The sequence below is a fragment of the Microcaecilia unicolor genome, chromosome 3, assembly GCF_901765095.1.
Source record: "Microcaecilia unicolor chromosome 3, aMicUni1.1, whole genome shotgun sequence".
Taxonomy (NCBI): Eukaryota; Metazoa; Chordata; class Amphibia; order Gymnophiona; family Siphonopidae; genus Microcaecilia; species Microcaecilia unicolor.
The window spans coordinates 507,161,042-507,183,280 of NC_044033.1; the positions used below are offsets into that span (position 1 = coordinate 507,161,042).

Genomic DNA, 22,239 nt, shown 5'->3' on the forward strand with positions numbered 1-22,239 from the left:
TCAGACTCTCACTGCCTAACACATATATATCTCCCTTGGATTTCTACTCCCTACGTGCATCACTTTGCATTTCTTCGCATTGAATTTTAATTGCCAAACCTTAGACCATTCTTCTAGCTTTCGCAGATCCTTTTTCATGTTTTCCACTCCCTCCCGGGTGTCCACTCTGTTACAAATCTTAGTATCGTCCGCAAAAAGGCAAACTTTACCTTCTAACCCTTCGGCATTTCACTCACAAATATAAAGCACAAAATCGGCCCCAGCACCGATCCCTGAGGCACTCCACTGCTCACCTTTCCTTCATCCGATTGAATTCCATTTACCACCACCCTGTGGCGTCTGTCAAACAGTTCCTAATCCAGTTCACCACCAGGTCCTATCTTCAGCCTGTCTAGTTTATTTAAGAGCCTCCTGTGGGGAACCATATCAAAAGCTATGCTGAAATCTAAGCAGATTACATCTATAGCACGTCCGTGATTCAATTCTCTGGTCACCCAGTCAAAGAATTCAATGAGATTCGTTTGACACAATTTACCTTTGGTAAAACCATGTTGTCTCAGATCTTGCAACTTATTGGCCTCCAGGAAATTCACTATTCTTTCCTTCAGCATCGCTTCCATTACTTTTCCAATAACCGAAGTGAGGCTTACCAGCCTGAAGTTTCCAGCTTCTTCCCTATCACCGCTTTTGTGAAGAGAGACCACATCCGCCGTTCTCCATTCCCATGGAACCTCTCCCGTCTCCAAGGATTTATTAAACAAATCTTAAGAGGACTCGCCAGAACCTCTCTGAGCTCCCTCAATATCCTGGGGTGGATCCCGTCCGGTCTCATGGCTTTGTCCACCTTTAGATTTTTAAGTTGTTCATACACACTCTCTTCCGTGAACGGTGCTATATCCACTCCATTCTCATACGTACTTTTGTCAGTCAATCGCGGTCCTTCTCCAGGATTTTCTTCTGTGAAAACAGAACAAAAGTATCTGTTTAGCAAATTTGCTTTTTCTTCATCATTTTCTACATAAAATAGTGCAAGTGAGTCAGAGTCCACACTGGGGCTCTGTCGGATTACGGCACCCACACGTGTGAATAGCGCGGCCCTGCTTGTCCTTGAGGAATGCCCATTTAAGCGTATCCTTTACGTTCTATCCAATAACTTGTTCCTGATCCGCAAGAGAACTTCACTGGAGACAAAGGGCTCATCTTGAAATATGACAACCACTCATTCAAAAGAAATTTAGTGCAAAAAGGACTGGCAAGGAGGAAAAATGCCCCCCCCCCCCCCAAACTCCTGAAGAAGCCATTGTAAAACAGCGCACTCTATTGAGCGAACCAATGATCAGTCCAGATAAATGGCTTTTTCCGTTTGATTCTTAATATAAAATTAAGAGTGATCGCAAAATGCATAATTTAGAAAAATAGCATTTTAAAGATTAAAAGTGGGCAATGAAAGAATTAGTAATAAAAGAAAAAAATAGAAAGGGAGGTTTTTCTGACTGATGAGGAAGCTAAGCTGCTCAGCTATCAGCTCGGTGTCGAAAAGTGAGGCCCAATTGATCCGAGTACCCAAAGTCTTTTCCTCCCTTTTATCTGTTATTAATATAGTTTAATTAGTGACTTGGTTTTTAAAGTTTATATACACCTTGCATAGCTTAGGATTGGAAAATTTTCATATAGCAAGTTGGTAGCCATTTTATATCTAGTAATCAGTGGCTATAAATATTTCAAATAATAATAGTCTGGATTTCAAATTTCTACCTAAAAGCCTAAATTTAAGTTCCAGAATGATAGACTGAATTTGAACCTATGTCCCTATAGGTCATCTCTGTAAAAAAACTCTGCCTGCCTGATCTCCTCTAGCTCTGCCACTAGCTTCCAGAGATTAGATTTTGTTCTCTTAAAGCTAGGAGCTCTTTCACCAAGTGCCCAGTAACAGCTAGATAACCATACCATCCAGTGTGCCCAACAAGGAGGCCAGTTGAATCTGGCACTTTACACAGGTTCCACTTCATAATTAAATGCTGGTATACTTAATCTGTCTCTTCCTGCCTATCTTGGGGCAGACTGTAGAAGTCTGCCTGGCACCAGTCCTACTTACCAACTACAGTAGTTGCCGTCAAAGCCCATTCCAGCCTTGATCTTGATCCGTTTTTGCCATTTATGGGACCCAGACAGTAGAAGCCTGTCCGGCATTGGTCTCACTTCCCCCAACTTCTGAAGCTGCCATCAAAGCTCACTCCAATTATGAGGTCATTTAAGATTAGCTTTAATTGCATTCCATCCTTTTTCTATACAGTGAACCTCTGTGTTTATCCCATGCATTCTTGAATTCAGTCACCGTTTTTGTCTTCACAACATCCCGCAGGAGGGCACTCCAGGCATCCACCACCTTTCTATGAAAATATTTCCCTGACATTCTCCTAAGTCTCTCATGCTGCTATCTCAACTCATGACCTCCAGTTCTACTGCTTCCCCTTCTCTGAAAAAGATTAATTTTCATATTAATAACTCTTAAGTATTTATATGTCTGTATCATATCCCCCCATCCCTTCTTTCCTCTAGGGTATACATATTGCTGTTTTCATTCTAAATATTATTGAATTGTTAAAGTTGATAAAAGAATAGGGATGTTTAATCTACTGTAAAGTCTTCCAAATGTATTAATCTATTTATTAGATATGGGTTTCACTCTTCTTAAGTCTCTCATTATAAAAACATTCTCCACTAATTGTTCTCATTACTGAAGGAAGTTTATATAACAAAGAATATGCCTGGGGTGGGTGGGAGTTAGAGAAGGAAAAAGGGAACATGAACAAAGGGATTTAAACATTAATGTTTTCCAGTATACTAACACTCAGGAGTTTAACAATTCAAGTCATAGGCTTTGGAGTCACAATTTCCCAAACAATACTGGTGTTCAACAAGCAATAGAAGCAATTTCTGCTATGTTACTGAGGTATTTCATAAACTGAATGACATACTGTACACACTGATGCTCCTTCAGGTTATATGTCTATGCAATATGATTTCAAAACATACAGTAATGGTAATACATAGTAAATGACGGCAGATAAAGACCTGTACGGTCCATCCAGTCTGCCCAACAAGATAAACTCATTTTACATGGTATGTGATACTTTATATATATACCTGTGTTTGATTTGTCCTTGGTGTGTGTCAGTGCTGCCATATTACCCTAGAAGATTTTAGACCAGTCCTGGATTTCTGATGACCCTATCCCAAAGCATTATGAGGGATACAGTGCTGATTTCAGGGGTCACAATTAGGGATTACAAATCCAGTACATCATTCCACTGCAATATAACGAACAAGATCTGGACTGGTCAAAGTCTCCCTCCTGGAACTGGATAACTTGGCAACTCTTTTGTTTGCAAATCTCATATTTCATTTTATATCACTAAACCAGGGTTAACAAACGTGAACAGTAATTCTTATAATTAAATCTAAAAAAATATATTTACTTAAACTATAATGTTTTTTATTAACAATCCACACATATATATAAACACTTTGTAGCCATAAGCTGACTGAAAATATGCACTCGTCTCATTATACCATCCACATGTAACACATTTTTAACCATACATCAATCACAACTTCTCACATGTTCTTTGTCACTGCTCAATTTCTTAGAACAAAAAAGTTCTGATGATCTCAAGACCAGGGAGATTCCTCTGAAGAAGTCATAAAAATTGCTCCGTCAACATCAAACTATGGTCTCCCAAGTATTGACTTCTCCTTCAGCGTAAACATGCCATGACGTAAGAAGATTTAAACCTGTTGGCACTCCAATCCAAAAATGGTCGAAATTGAAATGTCACGCCAGAACTTATTATCATTTAAATAATAGCTCCATGTGGTTCTGATTCCTTTATAGAAAAATAAACCATAAACAAACCATACTAGTGTAACCATGAAAATACACACCTATAAGTCAGGAGCAAGTAGGTGGAGTATAGCCACCTAGTGGTTAGTGCAGCGGACTTTGATCCCAGGGAACTGGGTTTGATTCCCACTGCAGTCCTTATGACTCTAGACAAAGTCACTTAACCCTCCATTGTGCTAGGTACTAATAAGTACCTGTATATACTATGTAAATCGCTTTGAATGTAGTTGCAAAAAACCACAGAAAGGTGGTATATCAAGCCCCATTCCCTTTAACAGCTATACAGCTGGTGTGTGTATACCCTAAGTTCAATTTATACACACATAACTTACAGTACTGTTATGTGCAAAAGTGTGAGCCCTGTCCATGCCCAAACAACTAAGTTACTTACCTGTAGCAGGTGTTCTCTGAGGACAGCAGGCATATATTCTCATGCATGGGTGACGTGATCCACGAAACCCCAGTGAAGACACTTCCAAGTGCACTGTCACTTTAAATCTTTGAGTCCGTGCCCCCACTGCGAACGTGCGGGTGCTTTCCCACCCGCCATGTGCGCGCGAGACCAGCAGTACAGTATTAAAGCAAAGACAACAACTCCAAGGGGAGGCAGGAGGGATGTGAGAATACCTACCTGTTGTCATCTGAGAACACCTTCTACTAACAGAGGACACGCAGGTATAATACTCTCACATATGGGACTCACTAGCTACCAGACTCAAAATAAAGATGAGTTCTGTAACTTTGAGCCTGGTGTAAAAAAAATGGGCCGGAAGGTGAAGTTGGATTTTAAACAGTAAAAAGATTCTGTAGGACTGCTTGTCCAAACCTGCTATCCCACTGAAATACTGCTCCAGACAGTAGTGAGCAGTGAAGGTGTCTTGAATAGAGGCAGAACAGAAATGGGCTACTGAGGTGACCCAGCTATGGAGGGCCAGCCCTGCCTGAGTCAGTTTAGGAGATAGAGTCAGCAAACCAAGTAGAGACTGTATGATTGGGTAATGGGAATTCCCAATCTGTTAGGATCAAAGGATACAGAAAGCTGAGAGGATTTCTAATGAGGTTTTGTTTTTTCTAGATAGTATGCCTGAGCATGTTTGCAGTCTAAGTTATGCAGTATTGGTTCTTCAGGATGAGAGAGTGTGGTTTAGGGAAAAAAAAAAAAGGTAGTACAATGGACTGGTTGAGATGGAACTCCAAAACCACCTTTGAGAGGAATTTGGGGTGGGTTTGGAGTACAACTTTGCCATGGTAGGACCTGGTGGAAGGTGGATCTGCTACAAGGGCTTGAAACTCACCGACTTCTGGCAGATGTAAAAGCTTTTAAGAACACTACTTTATTTCTGAGGAACTTCAGAGAACAAAAATAAAGTGGCTCAAATGGAGGTTTCATAAGAGCAGTAAGGATGACATTGAGATCCCATGCCAACGAGGTGGTTTGATAGGAGGTTTGGTATAAAATAAATCCTTCATGGATCTAACTATCAAGGGATGAACTGAACTAGGCTTTTCAATTTTAGTATGAAAAGTACTGGTAGTGCTCAAATGTACTCTGACTGAGTTAGTTTTGAGTCCAGAATCCGAAAGATGGAGGAGGTACTCTATAAGAGTAGGAAGACAGCATGTAGTAGGATTGAGCAATCTAGTTGAACACCAGAGGGAGAATTTCTACTTTAAACAGTAACATTTTCGTGTGGAAAGTTTTCTACAGGCAAGCAGTATTCTAGAGACTTCATGAGGACGGTTCAATGAACATAAATCTATGTCATCAGGGCCAGAGAGCGAGGGTCTGGATGAAGGAGGGATCCCTCGTTCGGTGTTAGTAGGGTTGGAAAAGGATCCAACCTGAATGGCATCCCGGAGGACAATTAAGAGGGAACTGGATTTGACAAGGCCAGTAGGAAGCAATTAGAGTCATAGTTCCTTGGTCTCGGCGCAGCTTGAAAGAGTTTTCCCTATGAGATGCAATAGGGGAAAAGAGTATAGAAGATCCATCCCCCAGTGGAGAAGGAAGGCATCTGGGGCTATACAACTGGGAGTACAGAGTCTGGAACAGAAGCGGAGAAGCTTGTTGTTCTGAGAAGTGAACAGGTCTATTGCTAGGGTTCCCTACTTCTGGAATATCTGACGAATGGCCAAGGTACTGACAGACCATTCGTGAGGTTGAAGGACTCTGCTCAATTTATCTGCTACAGCATTTTGTTTGTTGGCTAGATAAACAGCTCTTATAAAGATCTTTTGAGAAGCCGCCAAAGTCCAGATCTGGATTGCTTGGCATCAAAAGGTAAGACCCGATTCCTCCTGGCTTGTCCAGATAATGCATTGCTACTTGATCATCTGTGCAAACCAGTATAACCTGAGAATACACTTCTGGAAGGTTTTGAGCATTCCAAACAGCTCACAATTCCAGGAGACTGATGTGTCGTTGTTGCTCTCATGGGGACCAAGAACCCTGTGGATAGAGATGGTTGAGGTGTGCTCCCAAACCAGTCATGGAAGCATCCATAATAACTTGTGATGTGAAGGTGGGTGGAACGGAAGGCCTCGGGTGAGATTGCGGGAAACAGTCTACCACTGAAGAGAGTGGCATAGCTGTGGAATTATTTCAATTTCAGCGGATAGTAATCCCGTAGCTTGGGGCCATTGAGAGAAGGCGGAGCATCTGACACACAGATATATGAGTCGATTGGGATAACTGAGTGGCGAAATGTAATATATTGTTTGTCATTGGTTGAGGAAGGAATGCTAGACCTGGAGTTGTGTTGAGGAGAGCCCCTTTGAAATCTAATATGTGTACCAGTTGAATATATGATTTAGGGTAGTTGATGACATATCTGAGGAGTCCTAGGAGTTGTATTGTGGACTGTATGAAAGCGCTGGCAGAATCCTGAGAGGCTGCTTTGGTTAACCAATCGTCCAGGTAAAGGAAGGTGTTGATGCCCTATCTGCGAAGTGTTGCAGCTATGACTACTTTGTGAAGACTCGAGGAGCCAAGGCCAAGCCAAACACTTAAGACTTTGTACTGATAGTGTAGAGCTCTACAGCGGAAGTGGAGGAATTCTCAATGTGCAGGGAGAATAGATATGTAGATATATGCCTCCTTGAGGTCTAGAGAGCAAAGCCAGTAAGTCAAGTTGAATCATGAGAAGTACTTATCCCAGGGATACCATGCAAAACTTCACTTTGAGGAGAAACTTGTTCAGGTCCTACAGACAGAGACTTGGGTCTAACTCCTCCTGTCTTTTTCAGAATGAGAAAATATCTGTAGTAGAATCCTCGACCCCTGTCCGGTGGAGGGACTGGTTCTATTGTATTCTGCCTTAGGAGGGCAGAGAACTCTTCTCGAAGTAATCTCATTTGGAGGGAGTTGAAACTAGACTCTCTTGGTGGATGATCAGGGGGTCTCACCCATTGGTCAGAAGTTATGAGAGGCCATCTCTGTTGGAAGAGAATAAGTCTCCCTCTGACAGGTGGGTCACTTGGCACGGACAACTGTACATTGGCAATGCTCTATAGGAAGGAGTCATTTAATTAGGTTGCTGTTTAGATTGAGAGGGAGTCTGGAACTTTTGGCCTTGTTACTATCTTGTGGTGTAGTCCATTTGTGTGGAGGAGGTGTAGGGCTGTAACAACACGTAGATATATAGTATTTGGAACCGATATCCTCCTAGAAATCTTCTAGTAGAGGAAGAAGCAGTAATAGTTTGAGGCCTAGACAGAGTCTTTACATATACTGAAGAGAAAACGACGTTGACCCAGAATCTATCTCCCACCTTACCCTCCTCTCTCTATCACCTGTCTCTACCTACCTACCCATCCATTCTTCTATTATGCTATACTTAATTTCCTACTTTACATAACAAAATTTTGTGTTACCTATTACTATGTAAGCCGCATTGAGCCTGCTTTTAGTGGGAAAGTGCGGGATACAAATATAATAAATAAATAAATAAATATCTGTATGTTTTTTTAAATTAGTTCAGCCACCTCCTCAACTTTGTCACCAAACAAGTTTTCTCTACGACAAGGGGTATCTGCTTTTCTGCAAAAGAGTCTAATACTCTCTCGCTTTTCTTACTGAAGGAGCAGAAGCATGAGATCTGGCACTGTAAGTGCATTTTAAAGTAGATCTACCACTAAAGATCTACCACTAAATCAGACCATTTTAAAGCAGACTCTACCACAAACCCTGCACATTTCTGTATCCTATACATTGTGACAGTGCACTTCGAAGTGTCCAAACTGAGCTCCGTGGATTATGTCACCGATATGTGAGAATATTATGCCTGCTTGTCCTCAGAGAACCTATGTCTACGCATAATTGTATAACAGAATTTTATCATATATATATATATTTATATGCACGCATTTGTATATATATGCTACTATCCTAATAAAATACGTGCGTTACTGGTCTCTATGTTGGACAATGTCTTTAAACCCCACTAAAGCAAAAATAACCTGTATACATTTTGAACTTAGCTGAAGTTACATCTTTATTACTCTTCCATGAATTTATTTGATGAAATGTACAACTCTCATTCATGTGAAAAACCAGATACTTATTTATTTTCTGGATTTAACTCATGTCTTCTTGCTGAAAGCTTAAGGTGAGATACATTTAGGAACAGTGGGTATTTCCCTGCTACCAGAAAGCTTTGAAGGAGTGGCCAAGTGGTTAGAGCAACGGTCTTGAAATCCAGAGGTGGCCGGTTCAAATCCCACTGCTGCTCCTTGTGATCTTGGGCAAGTCACTTAACCCTCCATTGCCTCAGGTACAAACTTAGATTGTGAGCCCTCCTGGGACAGAGAAGTATCCAGCGTACCTACTACTACTACTTATCATTTCTAAAGCGCTACTAGATGTACGCAGCGCTGTACACTTGAACATGAAGAGACAGTCCCTGCATGACAGAGCTTACAATCTAATTAGGACAGACAAACAGGACAAACAAGAGATAAGGGAATATTAAAGTGAGGATGATAAAATAAGGGTTCTGAACAAGTGAATAAGGGTTAAGAGTTAAAAGCAGCATCAAAAAGGTGTGCTTTTAGCTTAGATTTGAAGACGGCCAGAGATGGAGCTTGACGTACCCGCTCAGGAAGTCTATTCCAGGCATATGGTGCAGCAAGATAAAAGGAACGGAGCCTGGAGTTAGCAATAGAGGAGAAGGGTGCAGATAAGAGAGATTTACCCAGTGAACGGAGTTCCCAGGGAGGAATGTAGGGAGAGATGAGAGTGGAGAGGTACTGAGGAGCTGCAGAGTGAATGCACCTATAGGTCAATAAGAGGAGTTTGAACTGTATGCGGAAACAGATAGGAAGCCAGTGAAGTGACTTGAGGAGAGGGCTAATATGAGCATAACGACACTGGCGGAATATTAGTCGTGCAGCAGAATTTTGAACAGATTGAAGCGGAGAGAGATGGCTAAGTGGGAGACCCGTGAGAAGCAAGTTGCAATAGTCTAAGCGAGAGGTGACAAGAGTGTGGATAAGGGTTCTGGTAGTGTGCTCAGAAAGGAAAGGGCGAATTTTGCTGATATTAAATGTCTAAATGTCTATTTTCTATTACATTTCCACTACTCATGATGTATTGTAAGCCACATTGAGCCTGCAAAGAGGTGGGAAAATGTGGGATACAAATGCAATAAATACATAAATAAATTATAGAGAAAGAAAGGACAGGTTTTAGAAGTCTTTTGAATATGTGCAGAGAAGGAGAGGGAGGAGTCGAAGATGACCCCAAGGTTACGAGCTGATGAGACAGGAAGGATGAGAGTGTTATCCACAGAAATAGAGAATGGGAGAGGAGGAGAAGTTGGTTTAGGGGGAAAGATAAGAAGCTCAGTCTTGGTCATGTTTAGTTTCAGATGGCGCTGAGATATCCAGGCAGCAATGTCAGACAGGCAGGCTGATACTTTGGCTGGTGTGGAGAGGTAGATCTGGGAGTCATCAGTGTAAAGATGACACTGAAAACCATGGGATGAGATCAGAGTACCAAGGGAGGAAGTATAGCTGGAGAAAAGAAGGGGTCCCAGGACAGATCCCTGAGGTACACCAACTGACAGTGGGATAGAAGTAGAGGAGGATCCACTAGAGTATACACTAAAGGTACGCTGGGAGAGATAAGAAGAAAACCAGGAAAGAACAGAGCCCTGAAATCCAAGTGAGGACAGCATATCAAGGAGCAGGCTGTGATCAACAGTGTCAAAAGCAGCAGACAGATCGAGAAGGATGAGGATAGAATAGAGACCTTTGGATCTGGCCAGGAACAGATCATTGGAGACTTTAGCAAGCGCTGTTTCAGTTGAATGAAGGGGGCGAAAGCCAGATTGAAGTGGATCAAGAATAGCTTGACATGAAAGAAAGTCAAGGCAACAGCGGTGAGCAGCACATTCAAGTATCTTGGATAGGAAAGGGAGGAGGGAGATGGGGCGATAGTTGGAAGGACAGGTAGGGTCCAATGAAGGTGTTTTAAGGAGTGGTGTGACTACGGAATGTTTGAAGGCATCAGGAACAGTCGCAGTGAACAGTGAAAGATTGAGGATATGACAGATAAACGGGATGACAGTAGGAGAGATAGTGTTAAGTAGATGAATGGGAATAGGATCAGAGGAACAGGTAGTTAGTTTTGAGGAGGAAATACGATGTGTAGTTTCCTCTTCAGTGATTTTGGAAAAGGAAGAAAAGGAGGCAGGGGTTGGAGGGTTGAGAGATTGGACTAAGGGAAGGAGAGGTGGAGGTGACCTGGTTGAGAATTCAAGTTTAATCTGTGAACCTTATCATGAAAGAACTCAGCCAGAGTCTGGGGGGAAAGTGAAGGCACTTTGAGGAGAGAGTTCAGTGTGGCAAACAGACGTCGAGGGTTTGAGCCAAGTGAATTTGTCAACTGGATGTAATAGTCCTGTTTGGCAAGTAAAAGAGCAGACTGGAAGGAGGTCAGCAAGAATTTGAAATGTATGAAGTCAGCATGGACACGGGATTTCAGCCAAAGGCATTCGGCAGAGCGGGCATAGGAACGTAGGTAGCGGATTCTAGAGGTCAGCCAAGGCTGGTGTTTGGTACATTTTACAGAACGGGGAATGGGAGGAGCGAGAGTATCCAGAGCAGAGGAGAGAATAGTATTATAGGAAGAGAAAGTCTCATTGACAGACTTGGATAACATAGTGGTAGAGAAGAGATCTGAAACACTGAAGGACAGAAGAAGGGTCAATAGCCTGAAGATTCCTAAATGTATTGGTTAAGATTGGACGGGACTGGGGAGGAGGGTAAGTGTGAAAGTTATCAGATGATGGTCAGAGAGGGGAAGAGTTGAGGCAGTTTGAGAAGATGATAAGATCAAGACAGTGGCCATTCTGGTGAGTGGGGGCAGTGGAGCACAGTTGAAAATTGAATGTACCTGAATGTAACTCACCTTGAGCTACTACTGAAAACGGTGTGAGCAAAATCCAAATAAATAAATTTCAATCTAAGGTTTACCTGAAGCAATGGAGGGTTAACTGATTTGCCCAAGGTCAAAAGGAGCATCAACGGGATAAGAACCCTTGGTTCCCTGGTTCTTTGCCAGTTGTTCTAAAAATTACACTACAGCTTCAGACTGCATTTAATCATGTGTACATTGTCTTAATTCAACAAAAGCAGTATAAATCTTACCTCTGACTGAATGACTTTAATTAGGAAAAAAATGTGGTAGACTGTTTTTGTTAAGAGAGAGAGTTGACGACATCTTTCCAGATACACTTGTATTGAAGGATCCACTCTTTGTTGCAACTTGCTCCAGAACAATGTCAATTCCCTGTAAACAGAAATTTAAAAAAATGACATTTCAAACCAATTGTATTTTCAAATAACTAAGTTTCAAGTTGAACAATGATGACTTAGAAAATGTAAGTTCCAGAAGTCTGACAAGTTAATGCTTAAAAACTTGCATATTAACCCAAAATGTCTTTATGTCTATAATGTTTAGTAAACTAATTATGCTATATATTTTGAGGAGTAATTTTATAAAAGTCTGATGTGTGCAGCCAATACATAAGTTACACCTTCTGAATGGAAAATTTCTTATTCCTTCCATCTGCTCTTCTGAGACAATTTAAAAGGTAATGATTTTGATTAATTGATCTTAAAAAGCCAGAGAGCCTGCCGTATTTCTACAACTCCCTGATAACTGGTAATGACAACCTAGACTGTACCGCCGAAAACATCTCTGAACAGTGATATTTTTATTTCTTCCTCTTTTTCTCTGAGCCCCCCTCTCCCCATATCCCTGTTACTGCATATTTGCACTGCCAGAGGTTCTAGTGAGAGCACACAGCAGGCAATCTTGCTTCATACTGTGTTTGAAGCAAACTTTTCAGAGTACCCTCATTAACTATTAATCTCGGCCTAGAACTTTTGTGCAGGGCATCTACCTATATAAGGAAGTCTGGGCCAAAGCCTGTACTATGCACCACAGGCTCATGTAGCCCCACTCTACCTTGTTATAGTAACAGTCAGTGACACGAAATAAAGAATTGCATGGTCCACCCAGTCTGCCCAATGAGGTGGCCAGAGTTATACCTGTTCTTGTGACTCTGGGTAAGTCATTTAACCCTTCATTGTCCCAGGTACAAAATAAGCACCTGAATATAAAATGTAAACCGCTTTGATTGTAACCACAGAAGGCGGTATATCAAGTCCCACTCCCTTTCCCTTACTCTGAAGGTCATACCCCCCCCCCCCCCCCTCTTATCCCTGTTTAAAGTGTGGAGGTCATTTAAATTAATTCCCTCCTCTTTCTATATGGGGATCATCTGTGTTTATCCCTACTTTTTGAATGGGAAAATTAGGTTCTTACCGTGATAATTTTCTTTCCTTTAGTCATAGCAGATGCAGCCATTACAGATGGGTTGTGTCCATCAACCAGCAGAGGGAGATAGAGAGCACACTTTTTCAGTGCCTCATACCAGCTTGCTCCACTGCCTCTCTTCAGTATTTGAAGCTTCCAGCAGTATAGCAAACCGCAATGGGAATAACATGAGCTTTCCTCACAGCGAACGATGGCCCTACAACAAAGGGCATTAACTCAGAATGGAGGGAATGAAACATCCTCCCGGAGGGCATAAACTCATCCTCCACTGAGACATAACTGGAGGGAATAAACTCATCCTCCAAAACATGAAACTGGAGGGAATTAAGTCAGCCTCCTTTAATTGAACAAGAATCCTGAAGACTGTTTTCCGACTTTCTCCCAAGGACGGAATCTCTAGGAAACACGAACAGAACCTGAAATAGATTTACAGCAGATAGCATCAGAGAGGGAGGGATCATGGCTGCATCTGCTATGACTAAAGGAAAGAAAATTATCACGGTAAGAACCTAATTTTCCCTTCCTTGTCATCAAGCAGATGCAGCCATTACAGATGGGATGTATCAAAGCAATCCCTAGATAGGGTGGGAACAAGCCACACCACGCGCCAGCACTGGCGCTCCAAAATGTGCGTTCCTCCTGGCAGCCACATCCAGCCTGTAATGTCGTGCAAAAGAGAGCTTAGAAGCCCGTGTTGCTGCACTACAAATCTCTTGAAGAGAGAGTGCTCCAGTTTCAGTCCAAGAAGAGGAAATTCCTCTAGTAGAATGCGCCTTAAAGGCATCAGGCGGAGGCCGACCAGCAAGCAAATAAGCTGAAAAGATATATTCTTTGAGCCAGCGGGCAATAGTGGCTTTAGACGCTGGAGACCCTCTGCGAGGACCTGATAGCAAAACAAACAGATGATCAGAGGTCCTGAAAGAGTTAGTAAATCGCAGATACTGCAGCAGAGTCCTGCGCACGTCCAACCAGTGCAATTGCCCAAAAGATTCTGGAAACTCCTCCTTGACAAAGGAGGGCAAGAAAATAGGTTGGTTTAGGTGAAACGCTGAAACCACCTTAGGCAAGAAGGAAGGCACGGTCTGAACCGTGACCCCGGACTCTGAAAATTGCAGAAAAGGGTCTCTACAGGACAGCGCCTGGAGCTCTGACACCCGTCTCGCCGAAGTAATGGCCACTAAAAAGATGGCCTTCAGTGTCAAATCTGTCTCTGAAGCACGCCGAAGTGGTTCAAAGGGAGCACCCTGAAGGGCTTTCAGCACTAGCCCCAGGTTCCAAGCTGGACAAGGTGCACGCACGGGAGGACGGAGCCGAAGCACCCCTCTAAGAAACCGTGCCACATCTGGACGAGCAGCTAAAGACACACCTTCAACCTTGCCACGCAGGGAGGCCAACGCTGCCACTTGCACCCGCAGGGAATTATAGGCCAAGCCTTTTTGTACACCATCCTGCAAAAAGTCCAGAATCGGCGAGACAGGAGCCCTCAGGGGTGTGATCTCTTTGGAAGCACACCAGACTTCAAACTGGCGCCAAATCCTGGCATAAGCCACGGAAGTGGAATGCTTGCGGGCTTGCAGGAGAGTGGTAATTACTTTATTGGAATAGCCTTTGTCTCTCAATTGCGCCCTCTCAATCGCCAGGCCATAAGACCAAATCGGCCGGCATCCTCCATGGTCACCGGACCCTGTGACAACAGGTTGGGAACCAGAGGTAACTGAAGGGGATCCTCTATGAGCGTCTGTCGGAGGTCCGCATACCAAGGCCTCCTGGGCCAATCCGGGGCGACGAGAACCACTTCTCCTGGATGCAGCCAAATCCGCAGGAGCACTCGCCCTAACAAGGGCCACGGAGAGAGCACATACAGTAGGCCATCACGGGCTTGCCCTACTTGGCACATATCTGCAGGAATACTTCATCTGCAAGTTCCCACTCCGCTGGATCGATCTGATGCTTGCTTAGATAATCGGCTTGCACGTTGCTCTGACCTGCAATGTGAGCTGCCGACAGAAACTGTAGATGCAGCTCGGCCCAGTGGCAAATTTGTTCGGCCTGCGCGGCTACAGCTCTGCACTGAGTGCCGCCTTGTCGATTTATGTAGGCCACTGCTGTCGTGTTGTCCGACATCACTCTGACAGCCAATCCTTCCAGGGTCACTTGAAAAGCCAGAAACGCCTGAAACACCGCTTTCAACTCTAGGCAGTTGACGGACCACTCCGACTCCTCGGGTGTCCATAGACCCTGGGCATGCTTTCCCTTGCAATGTGCGCCCCAGCCTTTCAGGCTGGCATCTGTCACCACTAGGCACCAATCGGGGAGCACCAGCGGCATTCCTCGCCGCAGCATGCTGTCTGAGAGCCACCACTCCATACTGAGTCGGGCCGCAGGGAGCCAAGAGAGTCTGCATTGATAATCCTGAGATACTGGAGACCATCTTTGGAGTAGAGCATACTGTAGAGGTCTCAGGTGTGCTCTCGCCCAGGGCACCAGTTCCATGGTGGCCGTCATCGATCCAAGCAGCTGGACAATGTCCCAAGCTCGCGGGCGGGGCATCCTCAGAAGCAGATGGACCTGATTCTGAAGCTTGCACCGCCTTTGCTCGGGTAGGTACACATACCCCGAGGCTGTGTCGAACCTGGCCCCCAAATATTCTAGAGACTGCGAGGGGGTCAGGTGACTTTTGGCCAAATTGACGACCCAGCCCAGAGACTGAAGTACTGAGACCACTCTGGCTGTTACATGCTGACTCTCTGCAGCAGAGTTTGCTCGAATGAGCCAGTCGTCCAGGTACGGGTGAACCCGAATACCCTCTCGCCTTAGAAAGGCAGCTACTACCACCATAACCTTCGAAAAGGTGCGGGGAGCTGTGGCGAGGCCAAAAGGCAAGGCCCGGAACTGGAAATGTTTTCCCATCACCGCAAACCTCAGAAACTTCTGGTGCGGGGGCCAAATTGGTATGTGCAAGTAAGCTTCTTTCAGGTCTAGAGACGTGAGAAACTCTCCTGGCTGTACCGCCGCAATGACGGAGCGCAGGGTTTCCATGTGAAAATGCCGCACTCTCAGGGACTTGTTTAATTCTTTTAAGTCCAGAATAGCATGAAAAGACCCTCCTTTTCGCGGCACCACAAAGTAGATGGAGTAGCGGCCGTAGCTGTGTTCGGCGGGAGGTACCGGGGACAAGGCCCCTATCTACTACTACTACTACTACTATTTAGCATTTCTATAGCGCTACAAGGCATACGCAGCGCTGCACAAACATAGAAGAAAGACAGTCCCTGCTCAAAGAGCTTACAATCTAATAGACAAAAAATAAATAAAGTAAGCAAATCAAATCAATTAATGTGAACGGGAAGGAAGAGAGGAGGGTAGGTGGAGGCGAGTGGTTACAAGTGGTTACGAGTCAAAAGCAATGTTAAAGAGGTGGGCTTTCAGTCTAGATTTAAAGGTGGCCAAGGATGGGGCAAGACGTAGGGGCTCAGGAAGTTTATTCCAGGCGTAGGGTGCAGCGAGACAGAAGGCGCGAAGTCTGGAGTTGGCAGTAGTGGAGAAGGGAACAGATAAGAAGGATTTATCCATGGAGCGGAGTGCACGGGAAGGGGTGTAGGGAAGGACGAGTGTGGAGAGATACTGGGGAGCAGCAGAGTGAGTACATTTATAGGTTAGTAGAAGAAGTTTGAACAGGATGCGAAAACGGATAGGGAGCCAGTGAAGGGTCTTGAGGAGAGGGGTAGTATGAGTAAAGCGACCCTGGCGGAAGATGAGACGGGCAGCAGAGTTTTGAACCGACTGGAGAGGGGAGAGGTGACTAAGTGGGAGGCCAGCAAGAAGCAGATTGCAGTAGTCTAGACGAGAGGTGACAAGGGTGTGGATGAGGGTTTTGGTAGAGTGCTCGGAAAGAAAGGGGCGGATTTTACGGATGTTGTAAAGAAAGAAACGACAGGTCTTGGCGGTTTGCTGGATATGAGCAGAGAAGGAGAGAGAAGAGTCAAAGATGACCCCAAGGTTTCGAGCTGAGGAGACAGGGAGAATGAGAGAGCCATCAACAGAAATAGAAAACGGGGGGAGCGGGGAGGTGGGTTTGGGGGGGGAAAATGAGAAGCTCGGTTTTGGTCATATTTAATTTCAGGTGGCGTTGAGACATCCAGGCAGCAATGTCAGACAAGCACGCTGAAACTTTGGTTTGGATGCAAGGTGAGATATCAGGGGTAGAAAGGTAGATTTGGGAATCATCAGCATAGAGATGGTAGGAAAAGCCATGGGATGAGATTAATGAACCAAGGGAAGAAGTGTAGATAGAAAAGAGGAGGGGACCAAGAACAGAACCCTGAGGTACGCCGACAGGCAGAGGGATAGAAGTAGAAGAGGATCCACCAGAGTGAACACTAAAGGTGCGGAGGGAGAGGTAGGAAGAGAACCAGGAAAGGACAGAGCCCTGGAATCCAAGTGAGGACAGGGTATCGAGAAGTATGCTGTGATCGACAGTGTCAAAAGCAGCGGAAAGATCAAGAAGAATGAGGATGGAATATTGACCTCTGGATTTAGCCAGTAATAGGTCATTGGAGACTTTAGTAAGCGCAGTTTCGGTTGAGTGGAGAGGGCGAAAACCAGATTGTAATGGGTCAAGAATAGCATGTGAGGAGAGAAAATCAAGGCAGCGGCGGTGAACAGCACGCTCAAGTAATTTGGAGAGAAAAGGAAGGAGGGAGATGGGTCGGTAATTAGAGGGACAAGTAGGGTCAAGTGAAGGCTTCTTAAGGAGAGGTGTGACCACAGCATGTTTAAAGGCAGCAGGGACAGTCGCAGTGGAAAGTGAGAGGTTGAGAATGTGACAGATAAAAGGAATAAGAGTAGGAGAGATGGCATTAAGAAGGTGGGTGGGAATGGGATCAGAGGAACAGGTGGTACATTTTGAGGAAGAAAGGAGAAGTGTAGTTTCCTCAATAGTAACTTCAGGAATCAGACCTTGCGAAGTCTCCTCTACCCGCTGCCCGTTTGGCAGCAGAACCGCATCGGGACTCCACAAACACGTCTCTTACAGGGGCGTCGAATTCTATTCTGAAACCGTCTCTGATCAGGTCCAAGACCCACTGATCTGAGGAAATGTTGGCCCACTCCTCGGCAAAGAGAGAAAGACGTCCTCCGATGACAGGACTCGAGGAGAGGGCTGGCGCACCATCATTGAGAGGGTCGCCCCTGAACTCCAGGCCTTGAGCCAGTGGCTGTGGAACGTTTGTCCGAGCGAAAGGAGGTCCTCTGCTGAAAACGGGCACGAGAAGTGAACCCAGCAGAACGCCCCGGGCGGTACCTTCGAGCTTCATGGAAGCGAGGTCTGTAAGAGGAGTGGACCGCCGCACCCTTAGAGGAAGGCCGAGGCCTATCTTCGGGCAAGCGCTGGGGTTTAGCCTCACCCAGGCCCTTCACAATTTTCTCCAACTCCTCACCAAACAGGAGAAGGCCTTGAAAGAGCAACTTCACCACCCTTTGCTTAGAGGCCATGTCCACTGCCCAATGCCGTAGCCAAAGAAGACGGCGAGCCACCACTGCTACTGCCATGTGTTTAGCCGAAGCTCTGACAATATCATAAAGGGCATCAGCAAGAAAGGACAAGGCTGACTCCATCCGTGGAGCCACATCTGAAAAGGGCTCCGCTCCATCACCGGGCTGTTCCACTGCCTGTTGCAACCAAGCCAGGCAGGCTCTAGCAGCATAACAACTGCATGCAGACGCCCGAATAGAGATACCTGCAATTTCAAATGATCGTTTAAGTGCTGATTCCAGTCTACGGTCTTGAATATCCTTCAGGGCAACACCTCCTTCAATAGGGAGGGTAGTTCTCTTTGTCACAGCTGTGACTAGGGCATCTACTTTAGGCATAGCAAAGCGAGCCATATGCTCCTCACTCAGAGGGTATAATTGCCCCATAGCTCTGGAAACTTTCAAAGGTCCCTCGGGGTCAGTCCATTGAGCCAAAATAAGCTCTTGGATGGAGTCAAGCAAAGGAAAGGCTCGAGCAGGCTTTTTGGTACTAGCCATCCTAGGATTCACAGAGGAGGCTGTGCCACTGGCAGGGTCCTCAATAGAGTGAGCCTGCAGGGCATCAGAAATAAGCGCTGGCAGCTCATCACGGTGGAAAATCCTCACCGCGGAGGGATCGTCCAGATCCTGAGTCACTTCTGCACCAGACTCTGGCTCCTCAGACCATGAAGGCCTGCCAGAGTCCTCCGAATCCTCGCAGCCCGACCACTGGGGGGGGGGGGGGGGGGGGGGGAGGAATGGAGGTGCAGCACTCTCTGAAGGGGAAAGAGCCCTTCTGCGCTTCATATTCTGCCAATTATCAGGGAATAACGCCTCAGAGGGCATACCCAGGCTAGAATCCACCGGGGGGGGGGGGGGGGGGGGCCCCGCATTAGAAGAGGCCCCTGCAGGGCTTTGTGGGAGAGCTCTTTTAAGCATGTATGCTTTATGCATTAATAAGACAAAATCAGGGGAGAAAAACTCACCCTGAGCACCCAGATCTTTGCTGGGGCTAGTAGCTCTCATATCAGCCTCACTCCGAGGCCTCCCCCCGGGCTCAGGACTCTCCGTCTCAGCGGAGGTCGCGCCATGTGGTAAATTCAAAATGGCGTCCGCTGCCAGCTCAGAGCGCGAAGAATTGTCGCTCGCCATGCTTGGGCTGGCTCTAACGTCTGTACAGAACGATTTATAGAGCCCCGCTGCTGATCTGCGCTTGCCACACTTGGAACAGCGCTTTACTGTCTCCGCAGCCATCGCCGAAAACGGCGGTAAAATTCAAAATGGCAGTTCGCGCCAAATCGCCCCGATCGTGGGCCTACCCCGGAGGAGTCAGAAAACACTCTTACCTCACTGGACCGAGTATCACAGCTCCGGTCCCACAGAAAAAGGCAAGGAAAAACCTCTGTTCCTTTTTTTTTTTTTTTTTTTTAACGCTGTGAGGAAAGCAGAGATAAATAGAACTCCGGAGGCTCAGGTGAGTGGGAAAGGCAGGGAAAGGGCGAACCTATGTGGCTGCATCCACTGTTGGTGGGGAAGGACAGGGAAAGCTAAGCAATGTGTCCACATCCACGGAGGTATGGGTAAGGCAGGGAAAGGGCGAACCTATGTGCCTTTAAAGTGAAGCTGCTATAGCCTCCAACACCCCTGCTAACAACTGGCAAAAGCACAGGAGCAACCTCCAGGCAGATTTTAGATGGAGATCAGAGAAGCTGCAGCCACTCTGCTAGGGGAGATAGAGAATACTGAAGAGAGGCAGTGGAGCAAGCTGGTATGAGGCACTGAAAAAGTGTGCTCTCTATCTCCCTCTGCTGGTTGATGGACACAACCCATCTGTAATGGCTGCATCTGCTTGATGACAAGGAATGTCACTGTTTGTCCCCACCACCTCCATTGGGACGGTGTTCCAGGCATCCACCACCCTCTTGGTGAAAAAGTATTTCTTGATGTTACTTCTAAGTCTACTCCTGCAACTTCCATTCATGTCCTCAAATTCAAATGCCCCCCCCCCCTTGAAAAAAAACATTTGTTTTCCTATTAACACCTTTTAAGTATTTAAACATCTGAATCATATCTCCCCCTCCCTTCTTTCCTATCAGTCTTCAAGTCTATGTACTTACTTCTTTTGGCGCAAAGTGGAGGAGTGGCCTAGTGGTTAGGGTGGTGGACTTTGGTCCTGGAGAACTGAAGAACTGAGTTCGATTCCCACTTCAGGCACAGGCAGCTCCTTGTGACTCTGGGCAAGTCACTTAACCCTCCATTGCCCCATGTAAGCTGCATTGAGCCTGCCATGAGTAGGAAAGCGCGGGGTACAAATGTAACAAAAATAAAATAAATCATTTTTGTTGCCTTCCTCTGAACAGCTTCAAGTCTATGTCCTTAGTGAGATACAGCCTCCAAAACTGAACACAATATTCCAACCTGCTCAGGGGCATTAACACCTCCTTCCTTCTGCTGATTATGAGTCTCTCTAGGAAGCCCAACATCCTACTGGCTTTGGACACCACACTGTCATTGTTTTGCTGCCTTGCGATGCTTAGACACTATCATCCCAAGGCTCTTCTCTCCTGGCCTATATATATTAGCCTCTTGTTCCCTAACCCATAGCGCATCTCTGGATTTCTATACCTTAAAGGGCATCATTCTGTACTTTTTAGCATTAACGTTTAACTACCAAACATTAGACAATTCTTCTAATTTTTGTAGATCGGTTCTCATGTTATCTATTCTATGCAGGGTTTCTATTCTGTTGCAAAGAATAATCTTTGCATCATCGGGAAAAAAAAAAAAAAGGGCAAACTTTTCCTTCTAACCCTTCGGCAATGTCACTCAAACTGAATAGATCTGACCCCAGTATTGATCTCTGAGTTGCTCACGTTTCTTTCCTCCAAGCGAATTCTATTTAGAACCACTTTCTATCAACCTATTTCTAATCCAGTTCACCATTTTTGTTCTAACTTCAGTTTATTCACGAGCCTTAAGAAACTGTTTCGAAGGCTTTGCTGGAAGTAGGCGGGTGTCCTCAATCGATTTCTCTGCTCAAAGAAATGAGATTCATGTGGACTGATTTTCCTTTGGTAAACCAAGTTGCCTTTGATCTTGCAACCTATTGGATTCTAAGAATTTCACTATCTTTTCCTTCTGCAGAACCTCCATTACTACCGGCCTGTAGTTTTCCACTTCTTCTCTATCACTATTTTTGTGAAAAGTCCACATCTGCTTTTCTGCAATCCCATGAAACCCCCTCTGTCAACAAGGATTTTTTGATCAAATCTAAGAGGACCTGTCAGCACCTCTCTGAGTTCCCTCAATATCCTAGGATGTAACCCATCCAGCCCCGTAGCTTTGTTCACTTTCAGTATTTCAAGTTGTTCATAAACATTTTCTCTGCAACCAGCAGCAAAATAAGGGTTTCCCCCCGCTGAACAACCCATCTGAGAAGAAGCAAATGCTTCACAATGTCTCCTGTCTGCCACCTTGGTACAAAACTCAATTGGTCCTCATGTATTTTATTAGTTAGGAAATCATTTAACCTCTTTGCTAACATTTTAACCAGCAACTTGGCATCTATACTGAGGAGGGAAATAGGGTGAAAAGACCCACAGAGTGTGGGCATCCTACCTTCTTTATGGATAACTGTAATTACCATAGTTTCTGTAAGAGCTCACCCTTGTAGCACTATATTAAATATCCTTGGGCTTTACCAATGGTACCACAAACAGCTTATAAAACAGAGGTATGTAGCCATCCAAGCCTGGTGATTTCCCTCCTTTTAGCTCCTTAAATGCCAATAATACATCTTCCTTCAGGATCTTTGTCTCCATTTGCTCATAAAATGCTCTTGGTTCTGTTTTAGAGAGAGGGACTTGCTCCAAGTAAATCTCAGTTTCCTCCACCATCCCACTCAGCCTTAACTTCTGCATAAATAAGTTCTGCATAAAGATTAGGAAAGCATGTTCCAATTCTTTCTCCTCCCCATCCT

The 22,239-nt window shown here is 45.0% G+C and overlaps 1 protein-coding gene across 2 annotated transcripts in view; it reads right to left on the minus strand.

Moving 5' to 3' along the window:
- The window catches only part of ZNF292 (zinc finger protein 292), a 325,625-nt gene that overhangs the window by 33,991 nt on the left and 269,395 nt on the right, over positions 1-22,239 (minus strand). For both annotated transcript variants that reach the window (XM_030199115.1, XM_030199116.1), the window contains one exon: positions 11,555-11,696. In XM_030199115.1, coding sequence (XP_030054975.1) covers positions 11,555-11,696 — 142 coding nt within the window. The remainder of the gene's footprint in view (positions 1-11,554; positions 11,697-22,239) is intronic.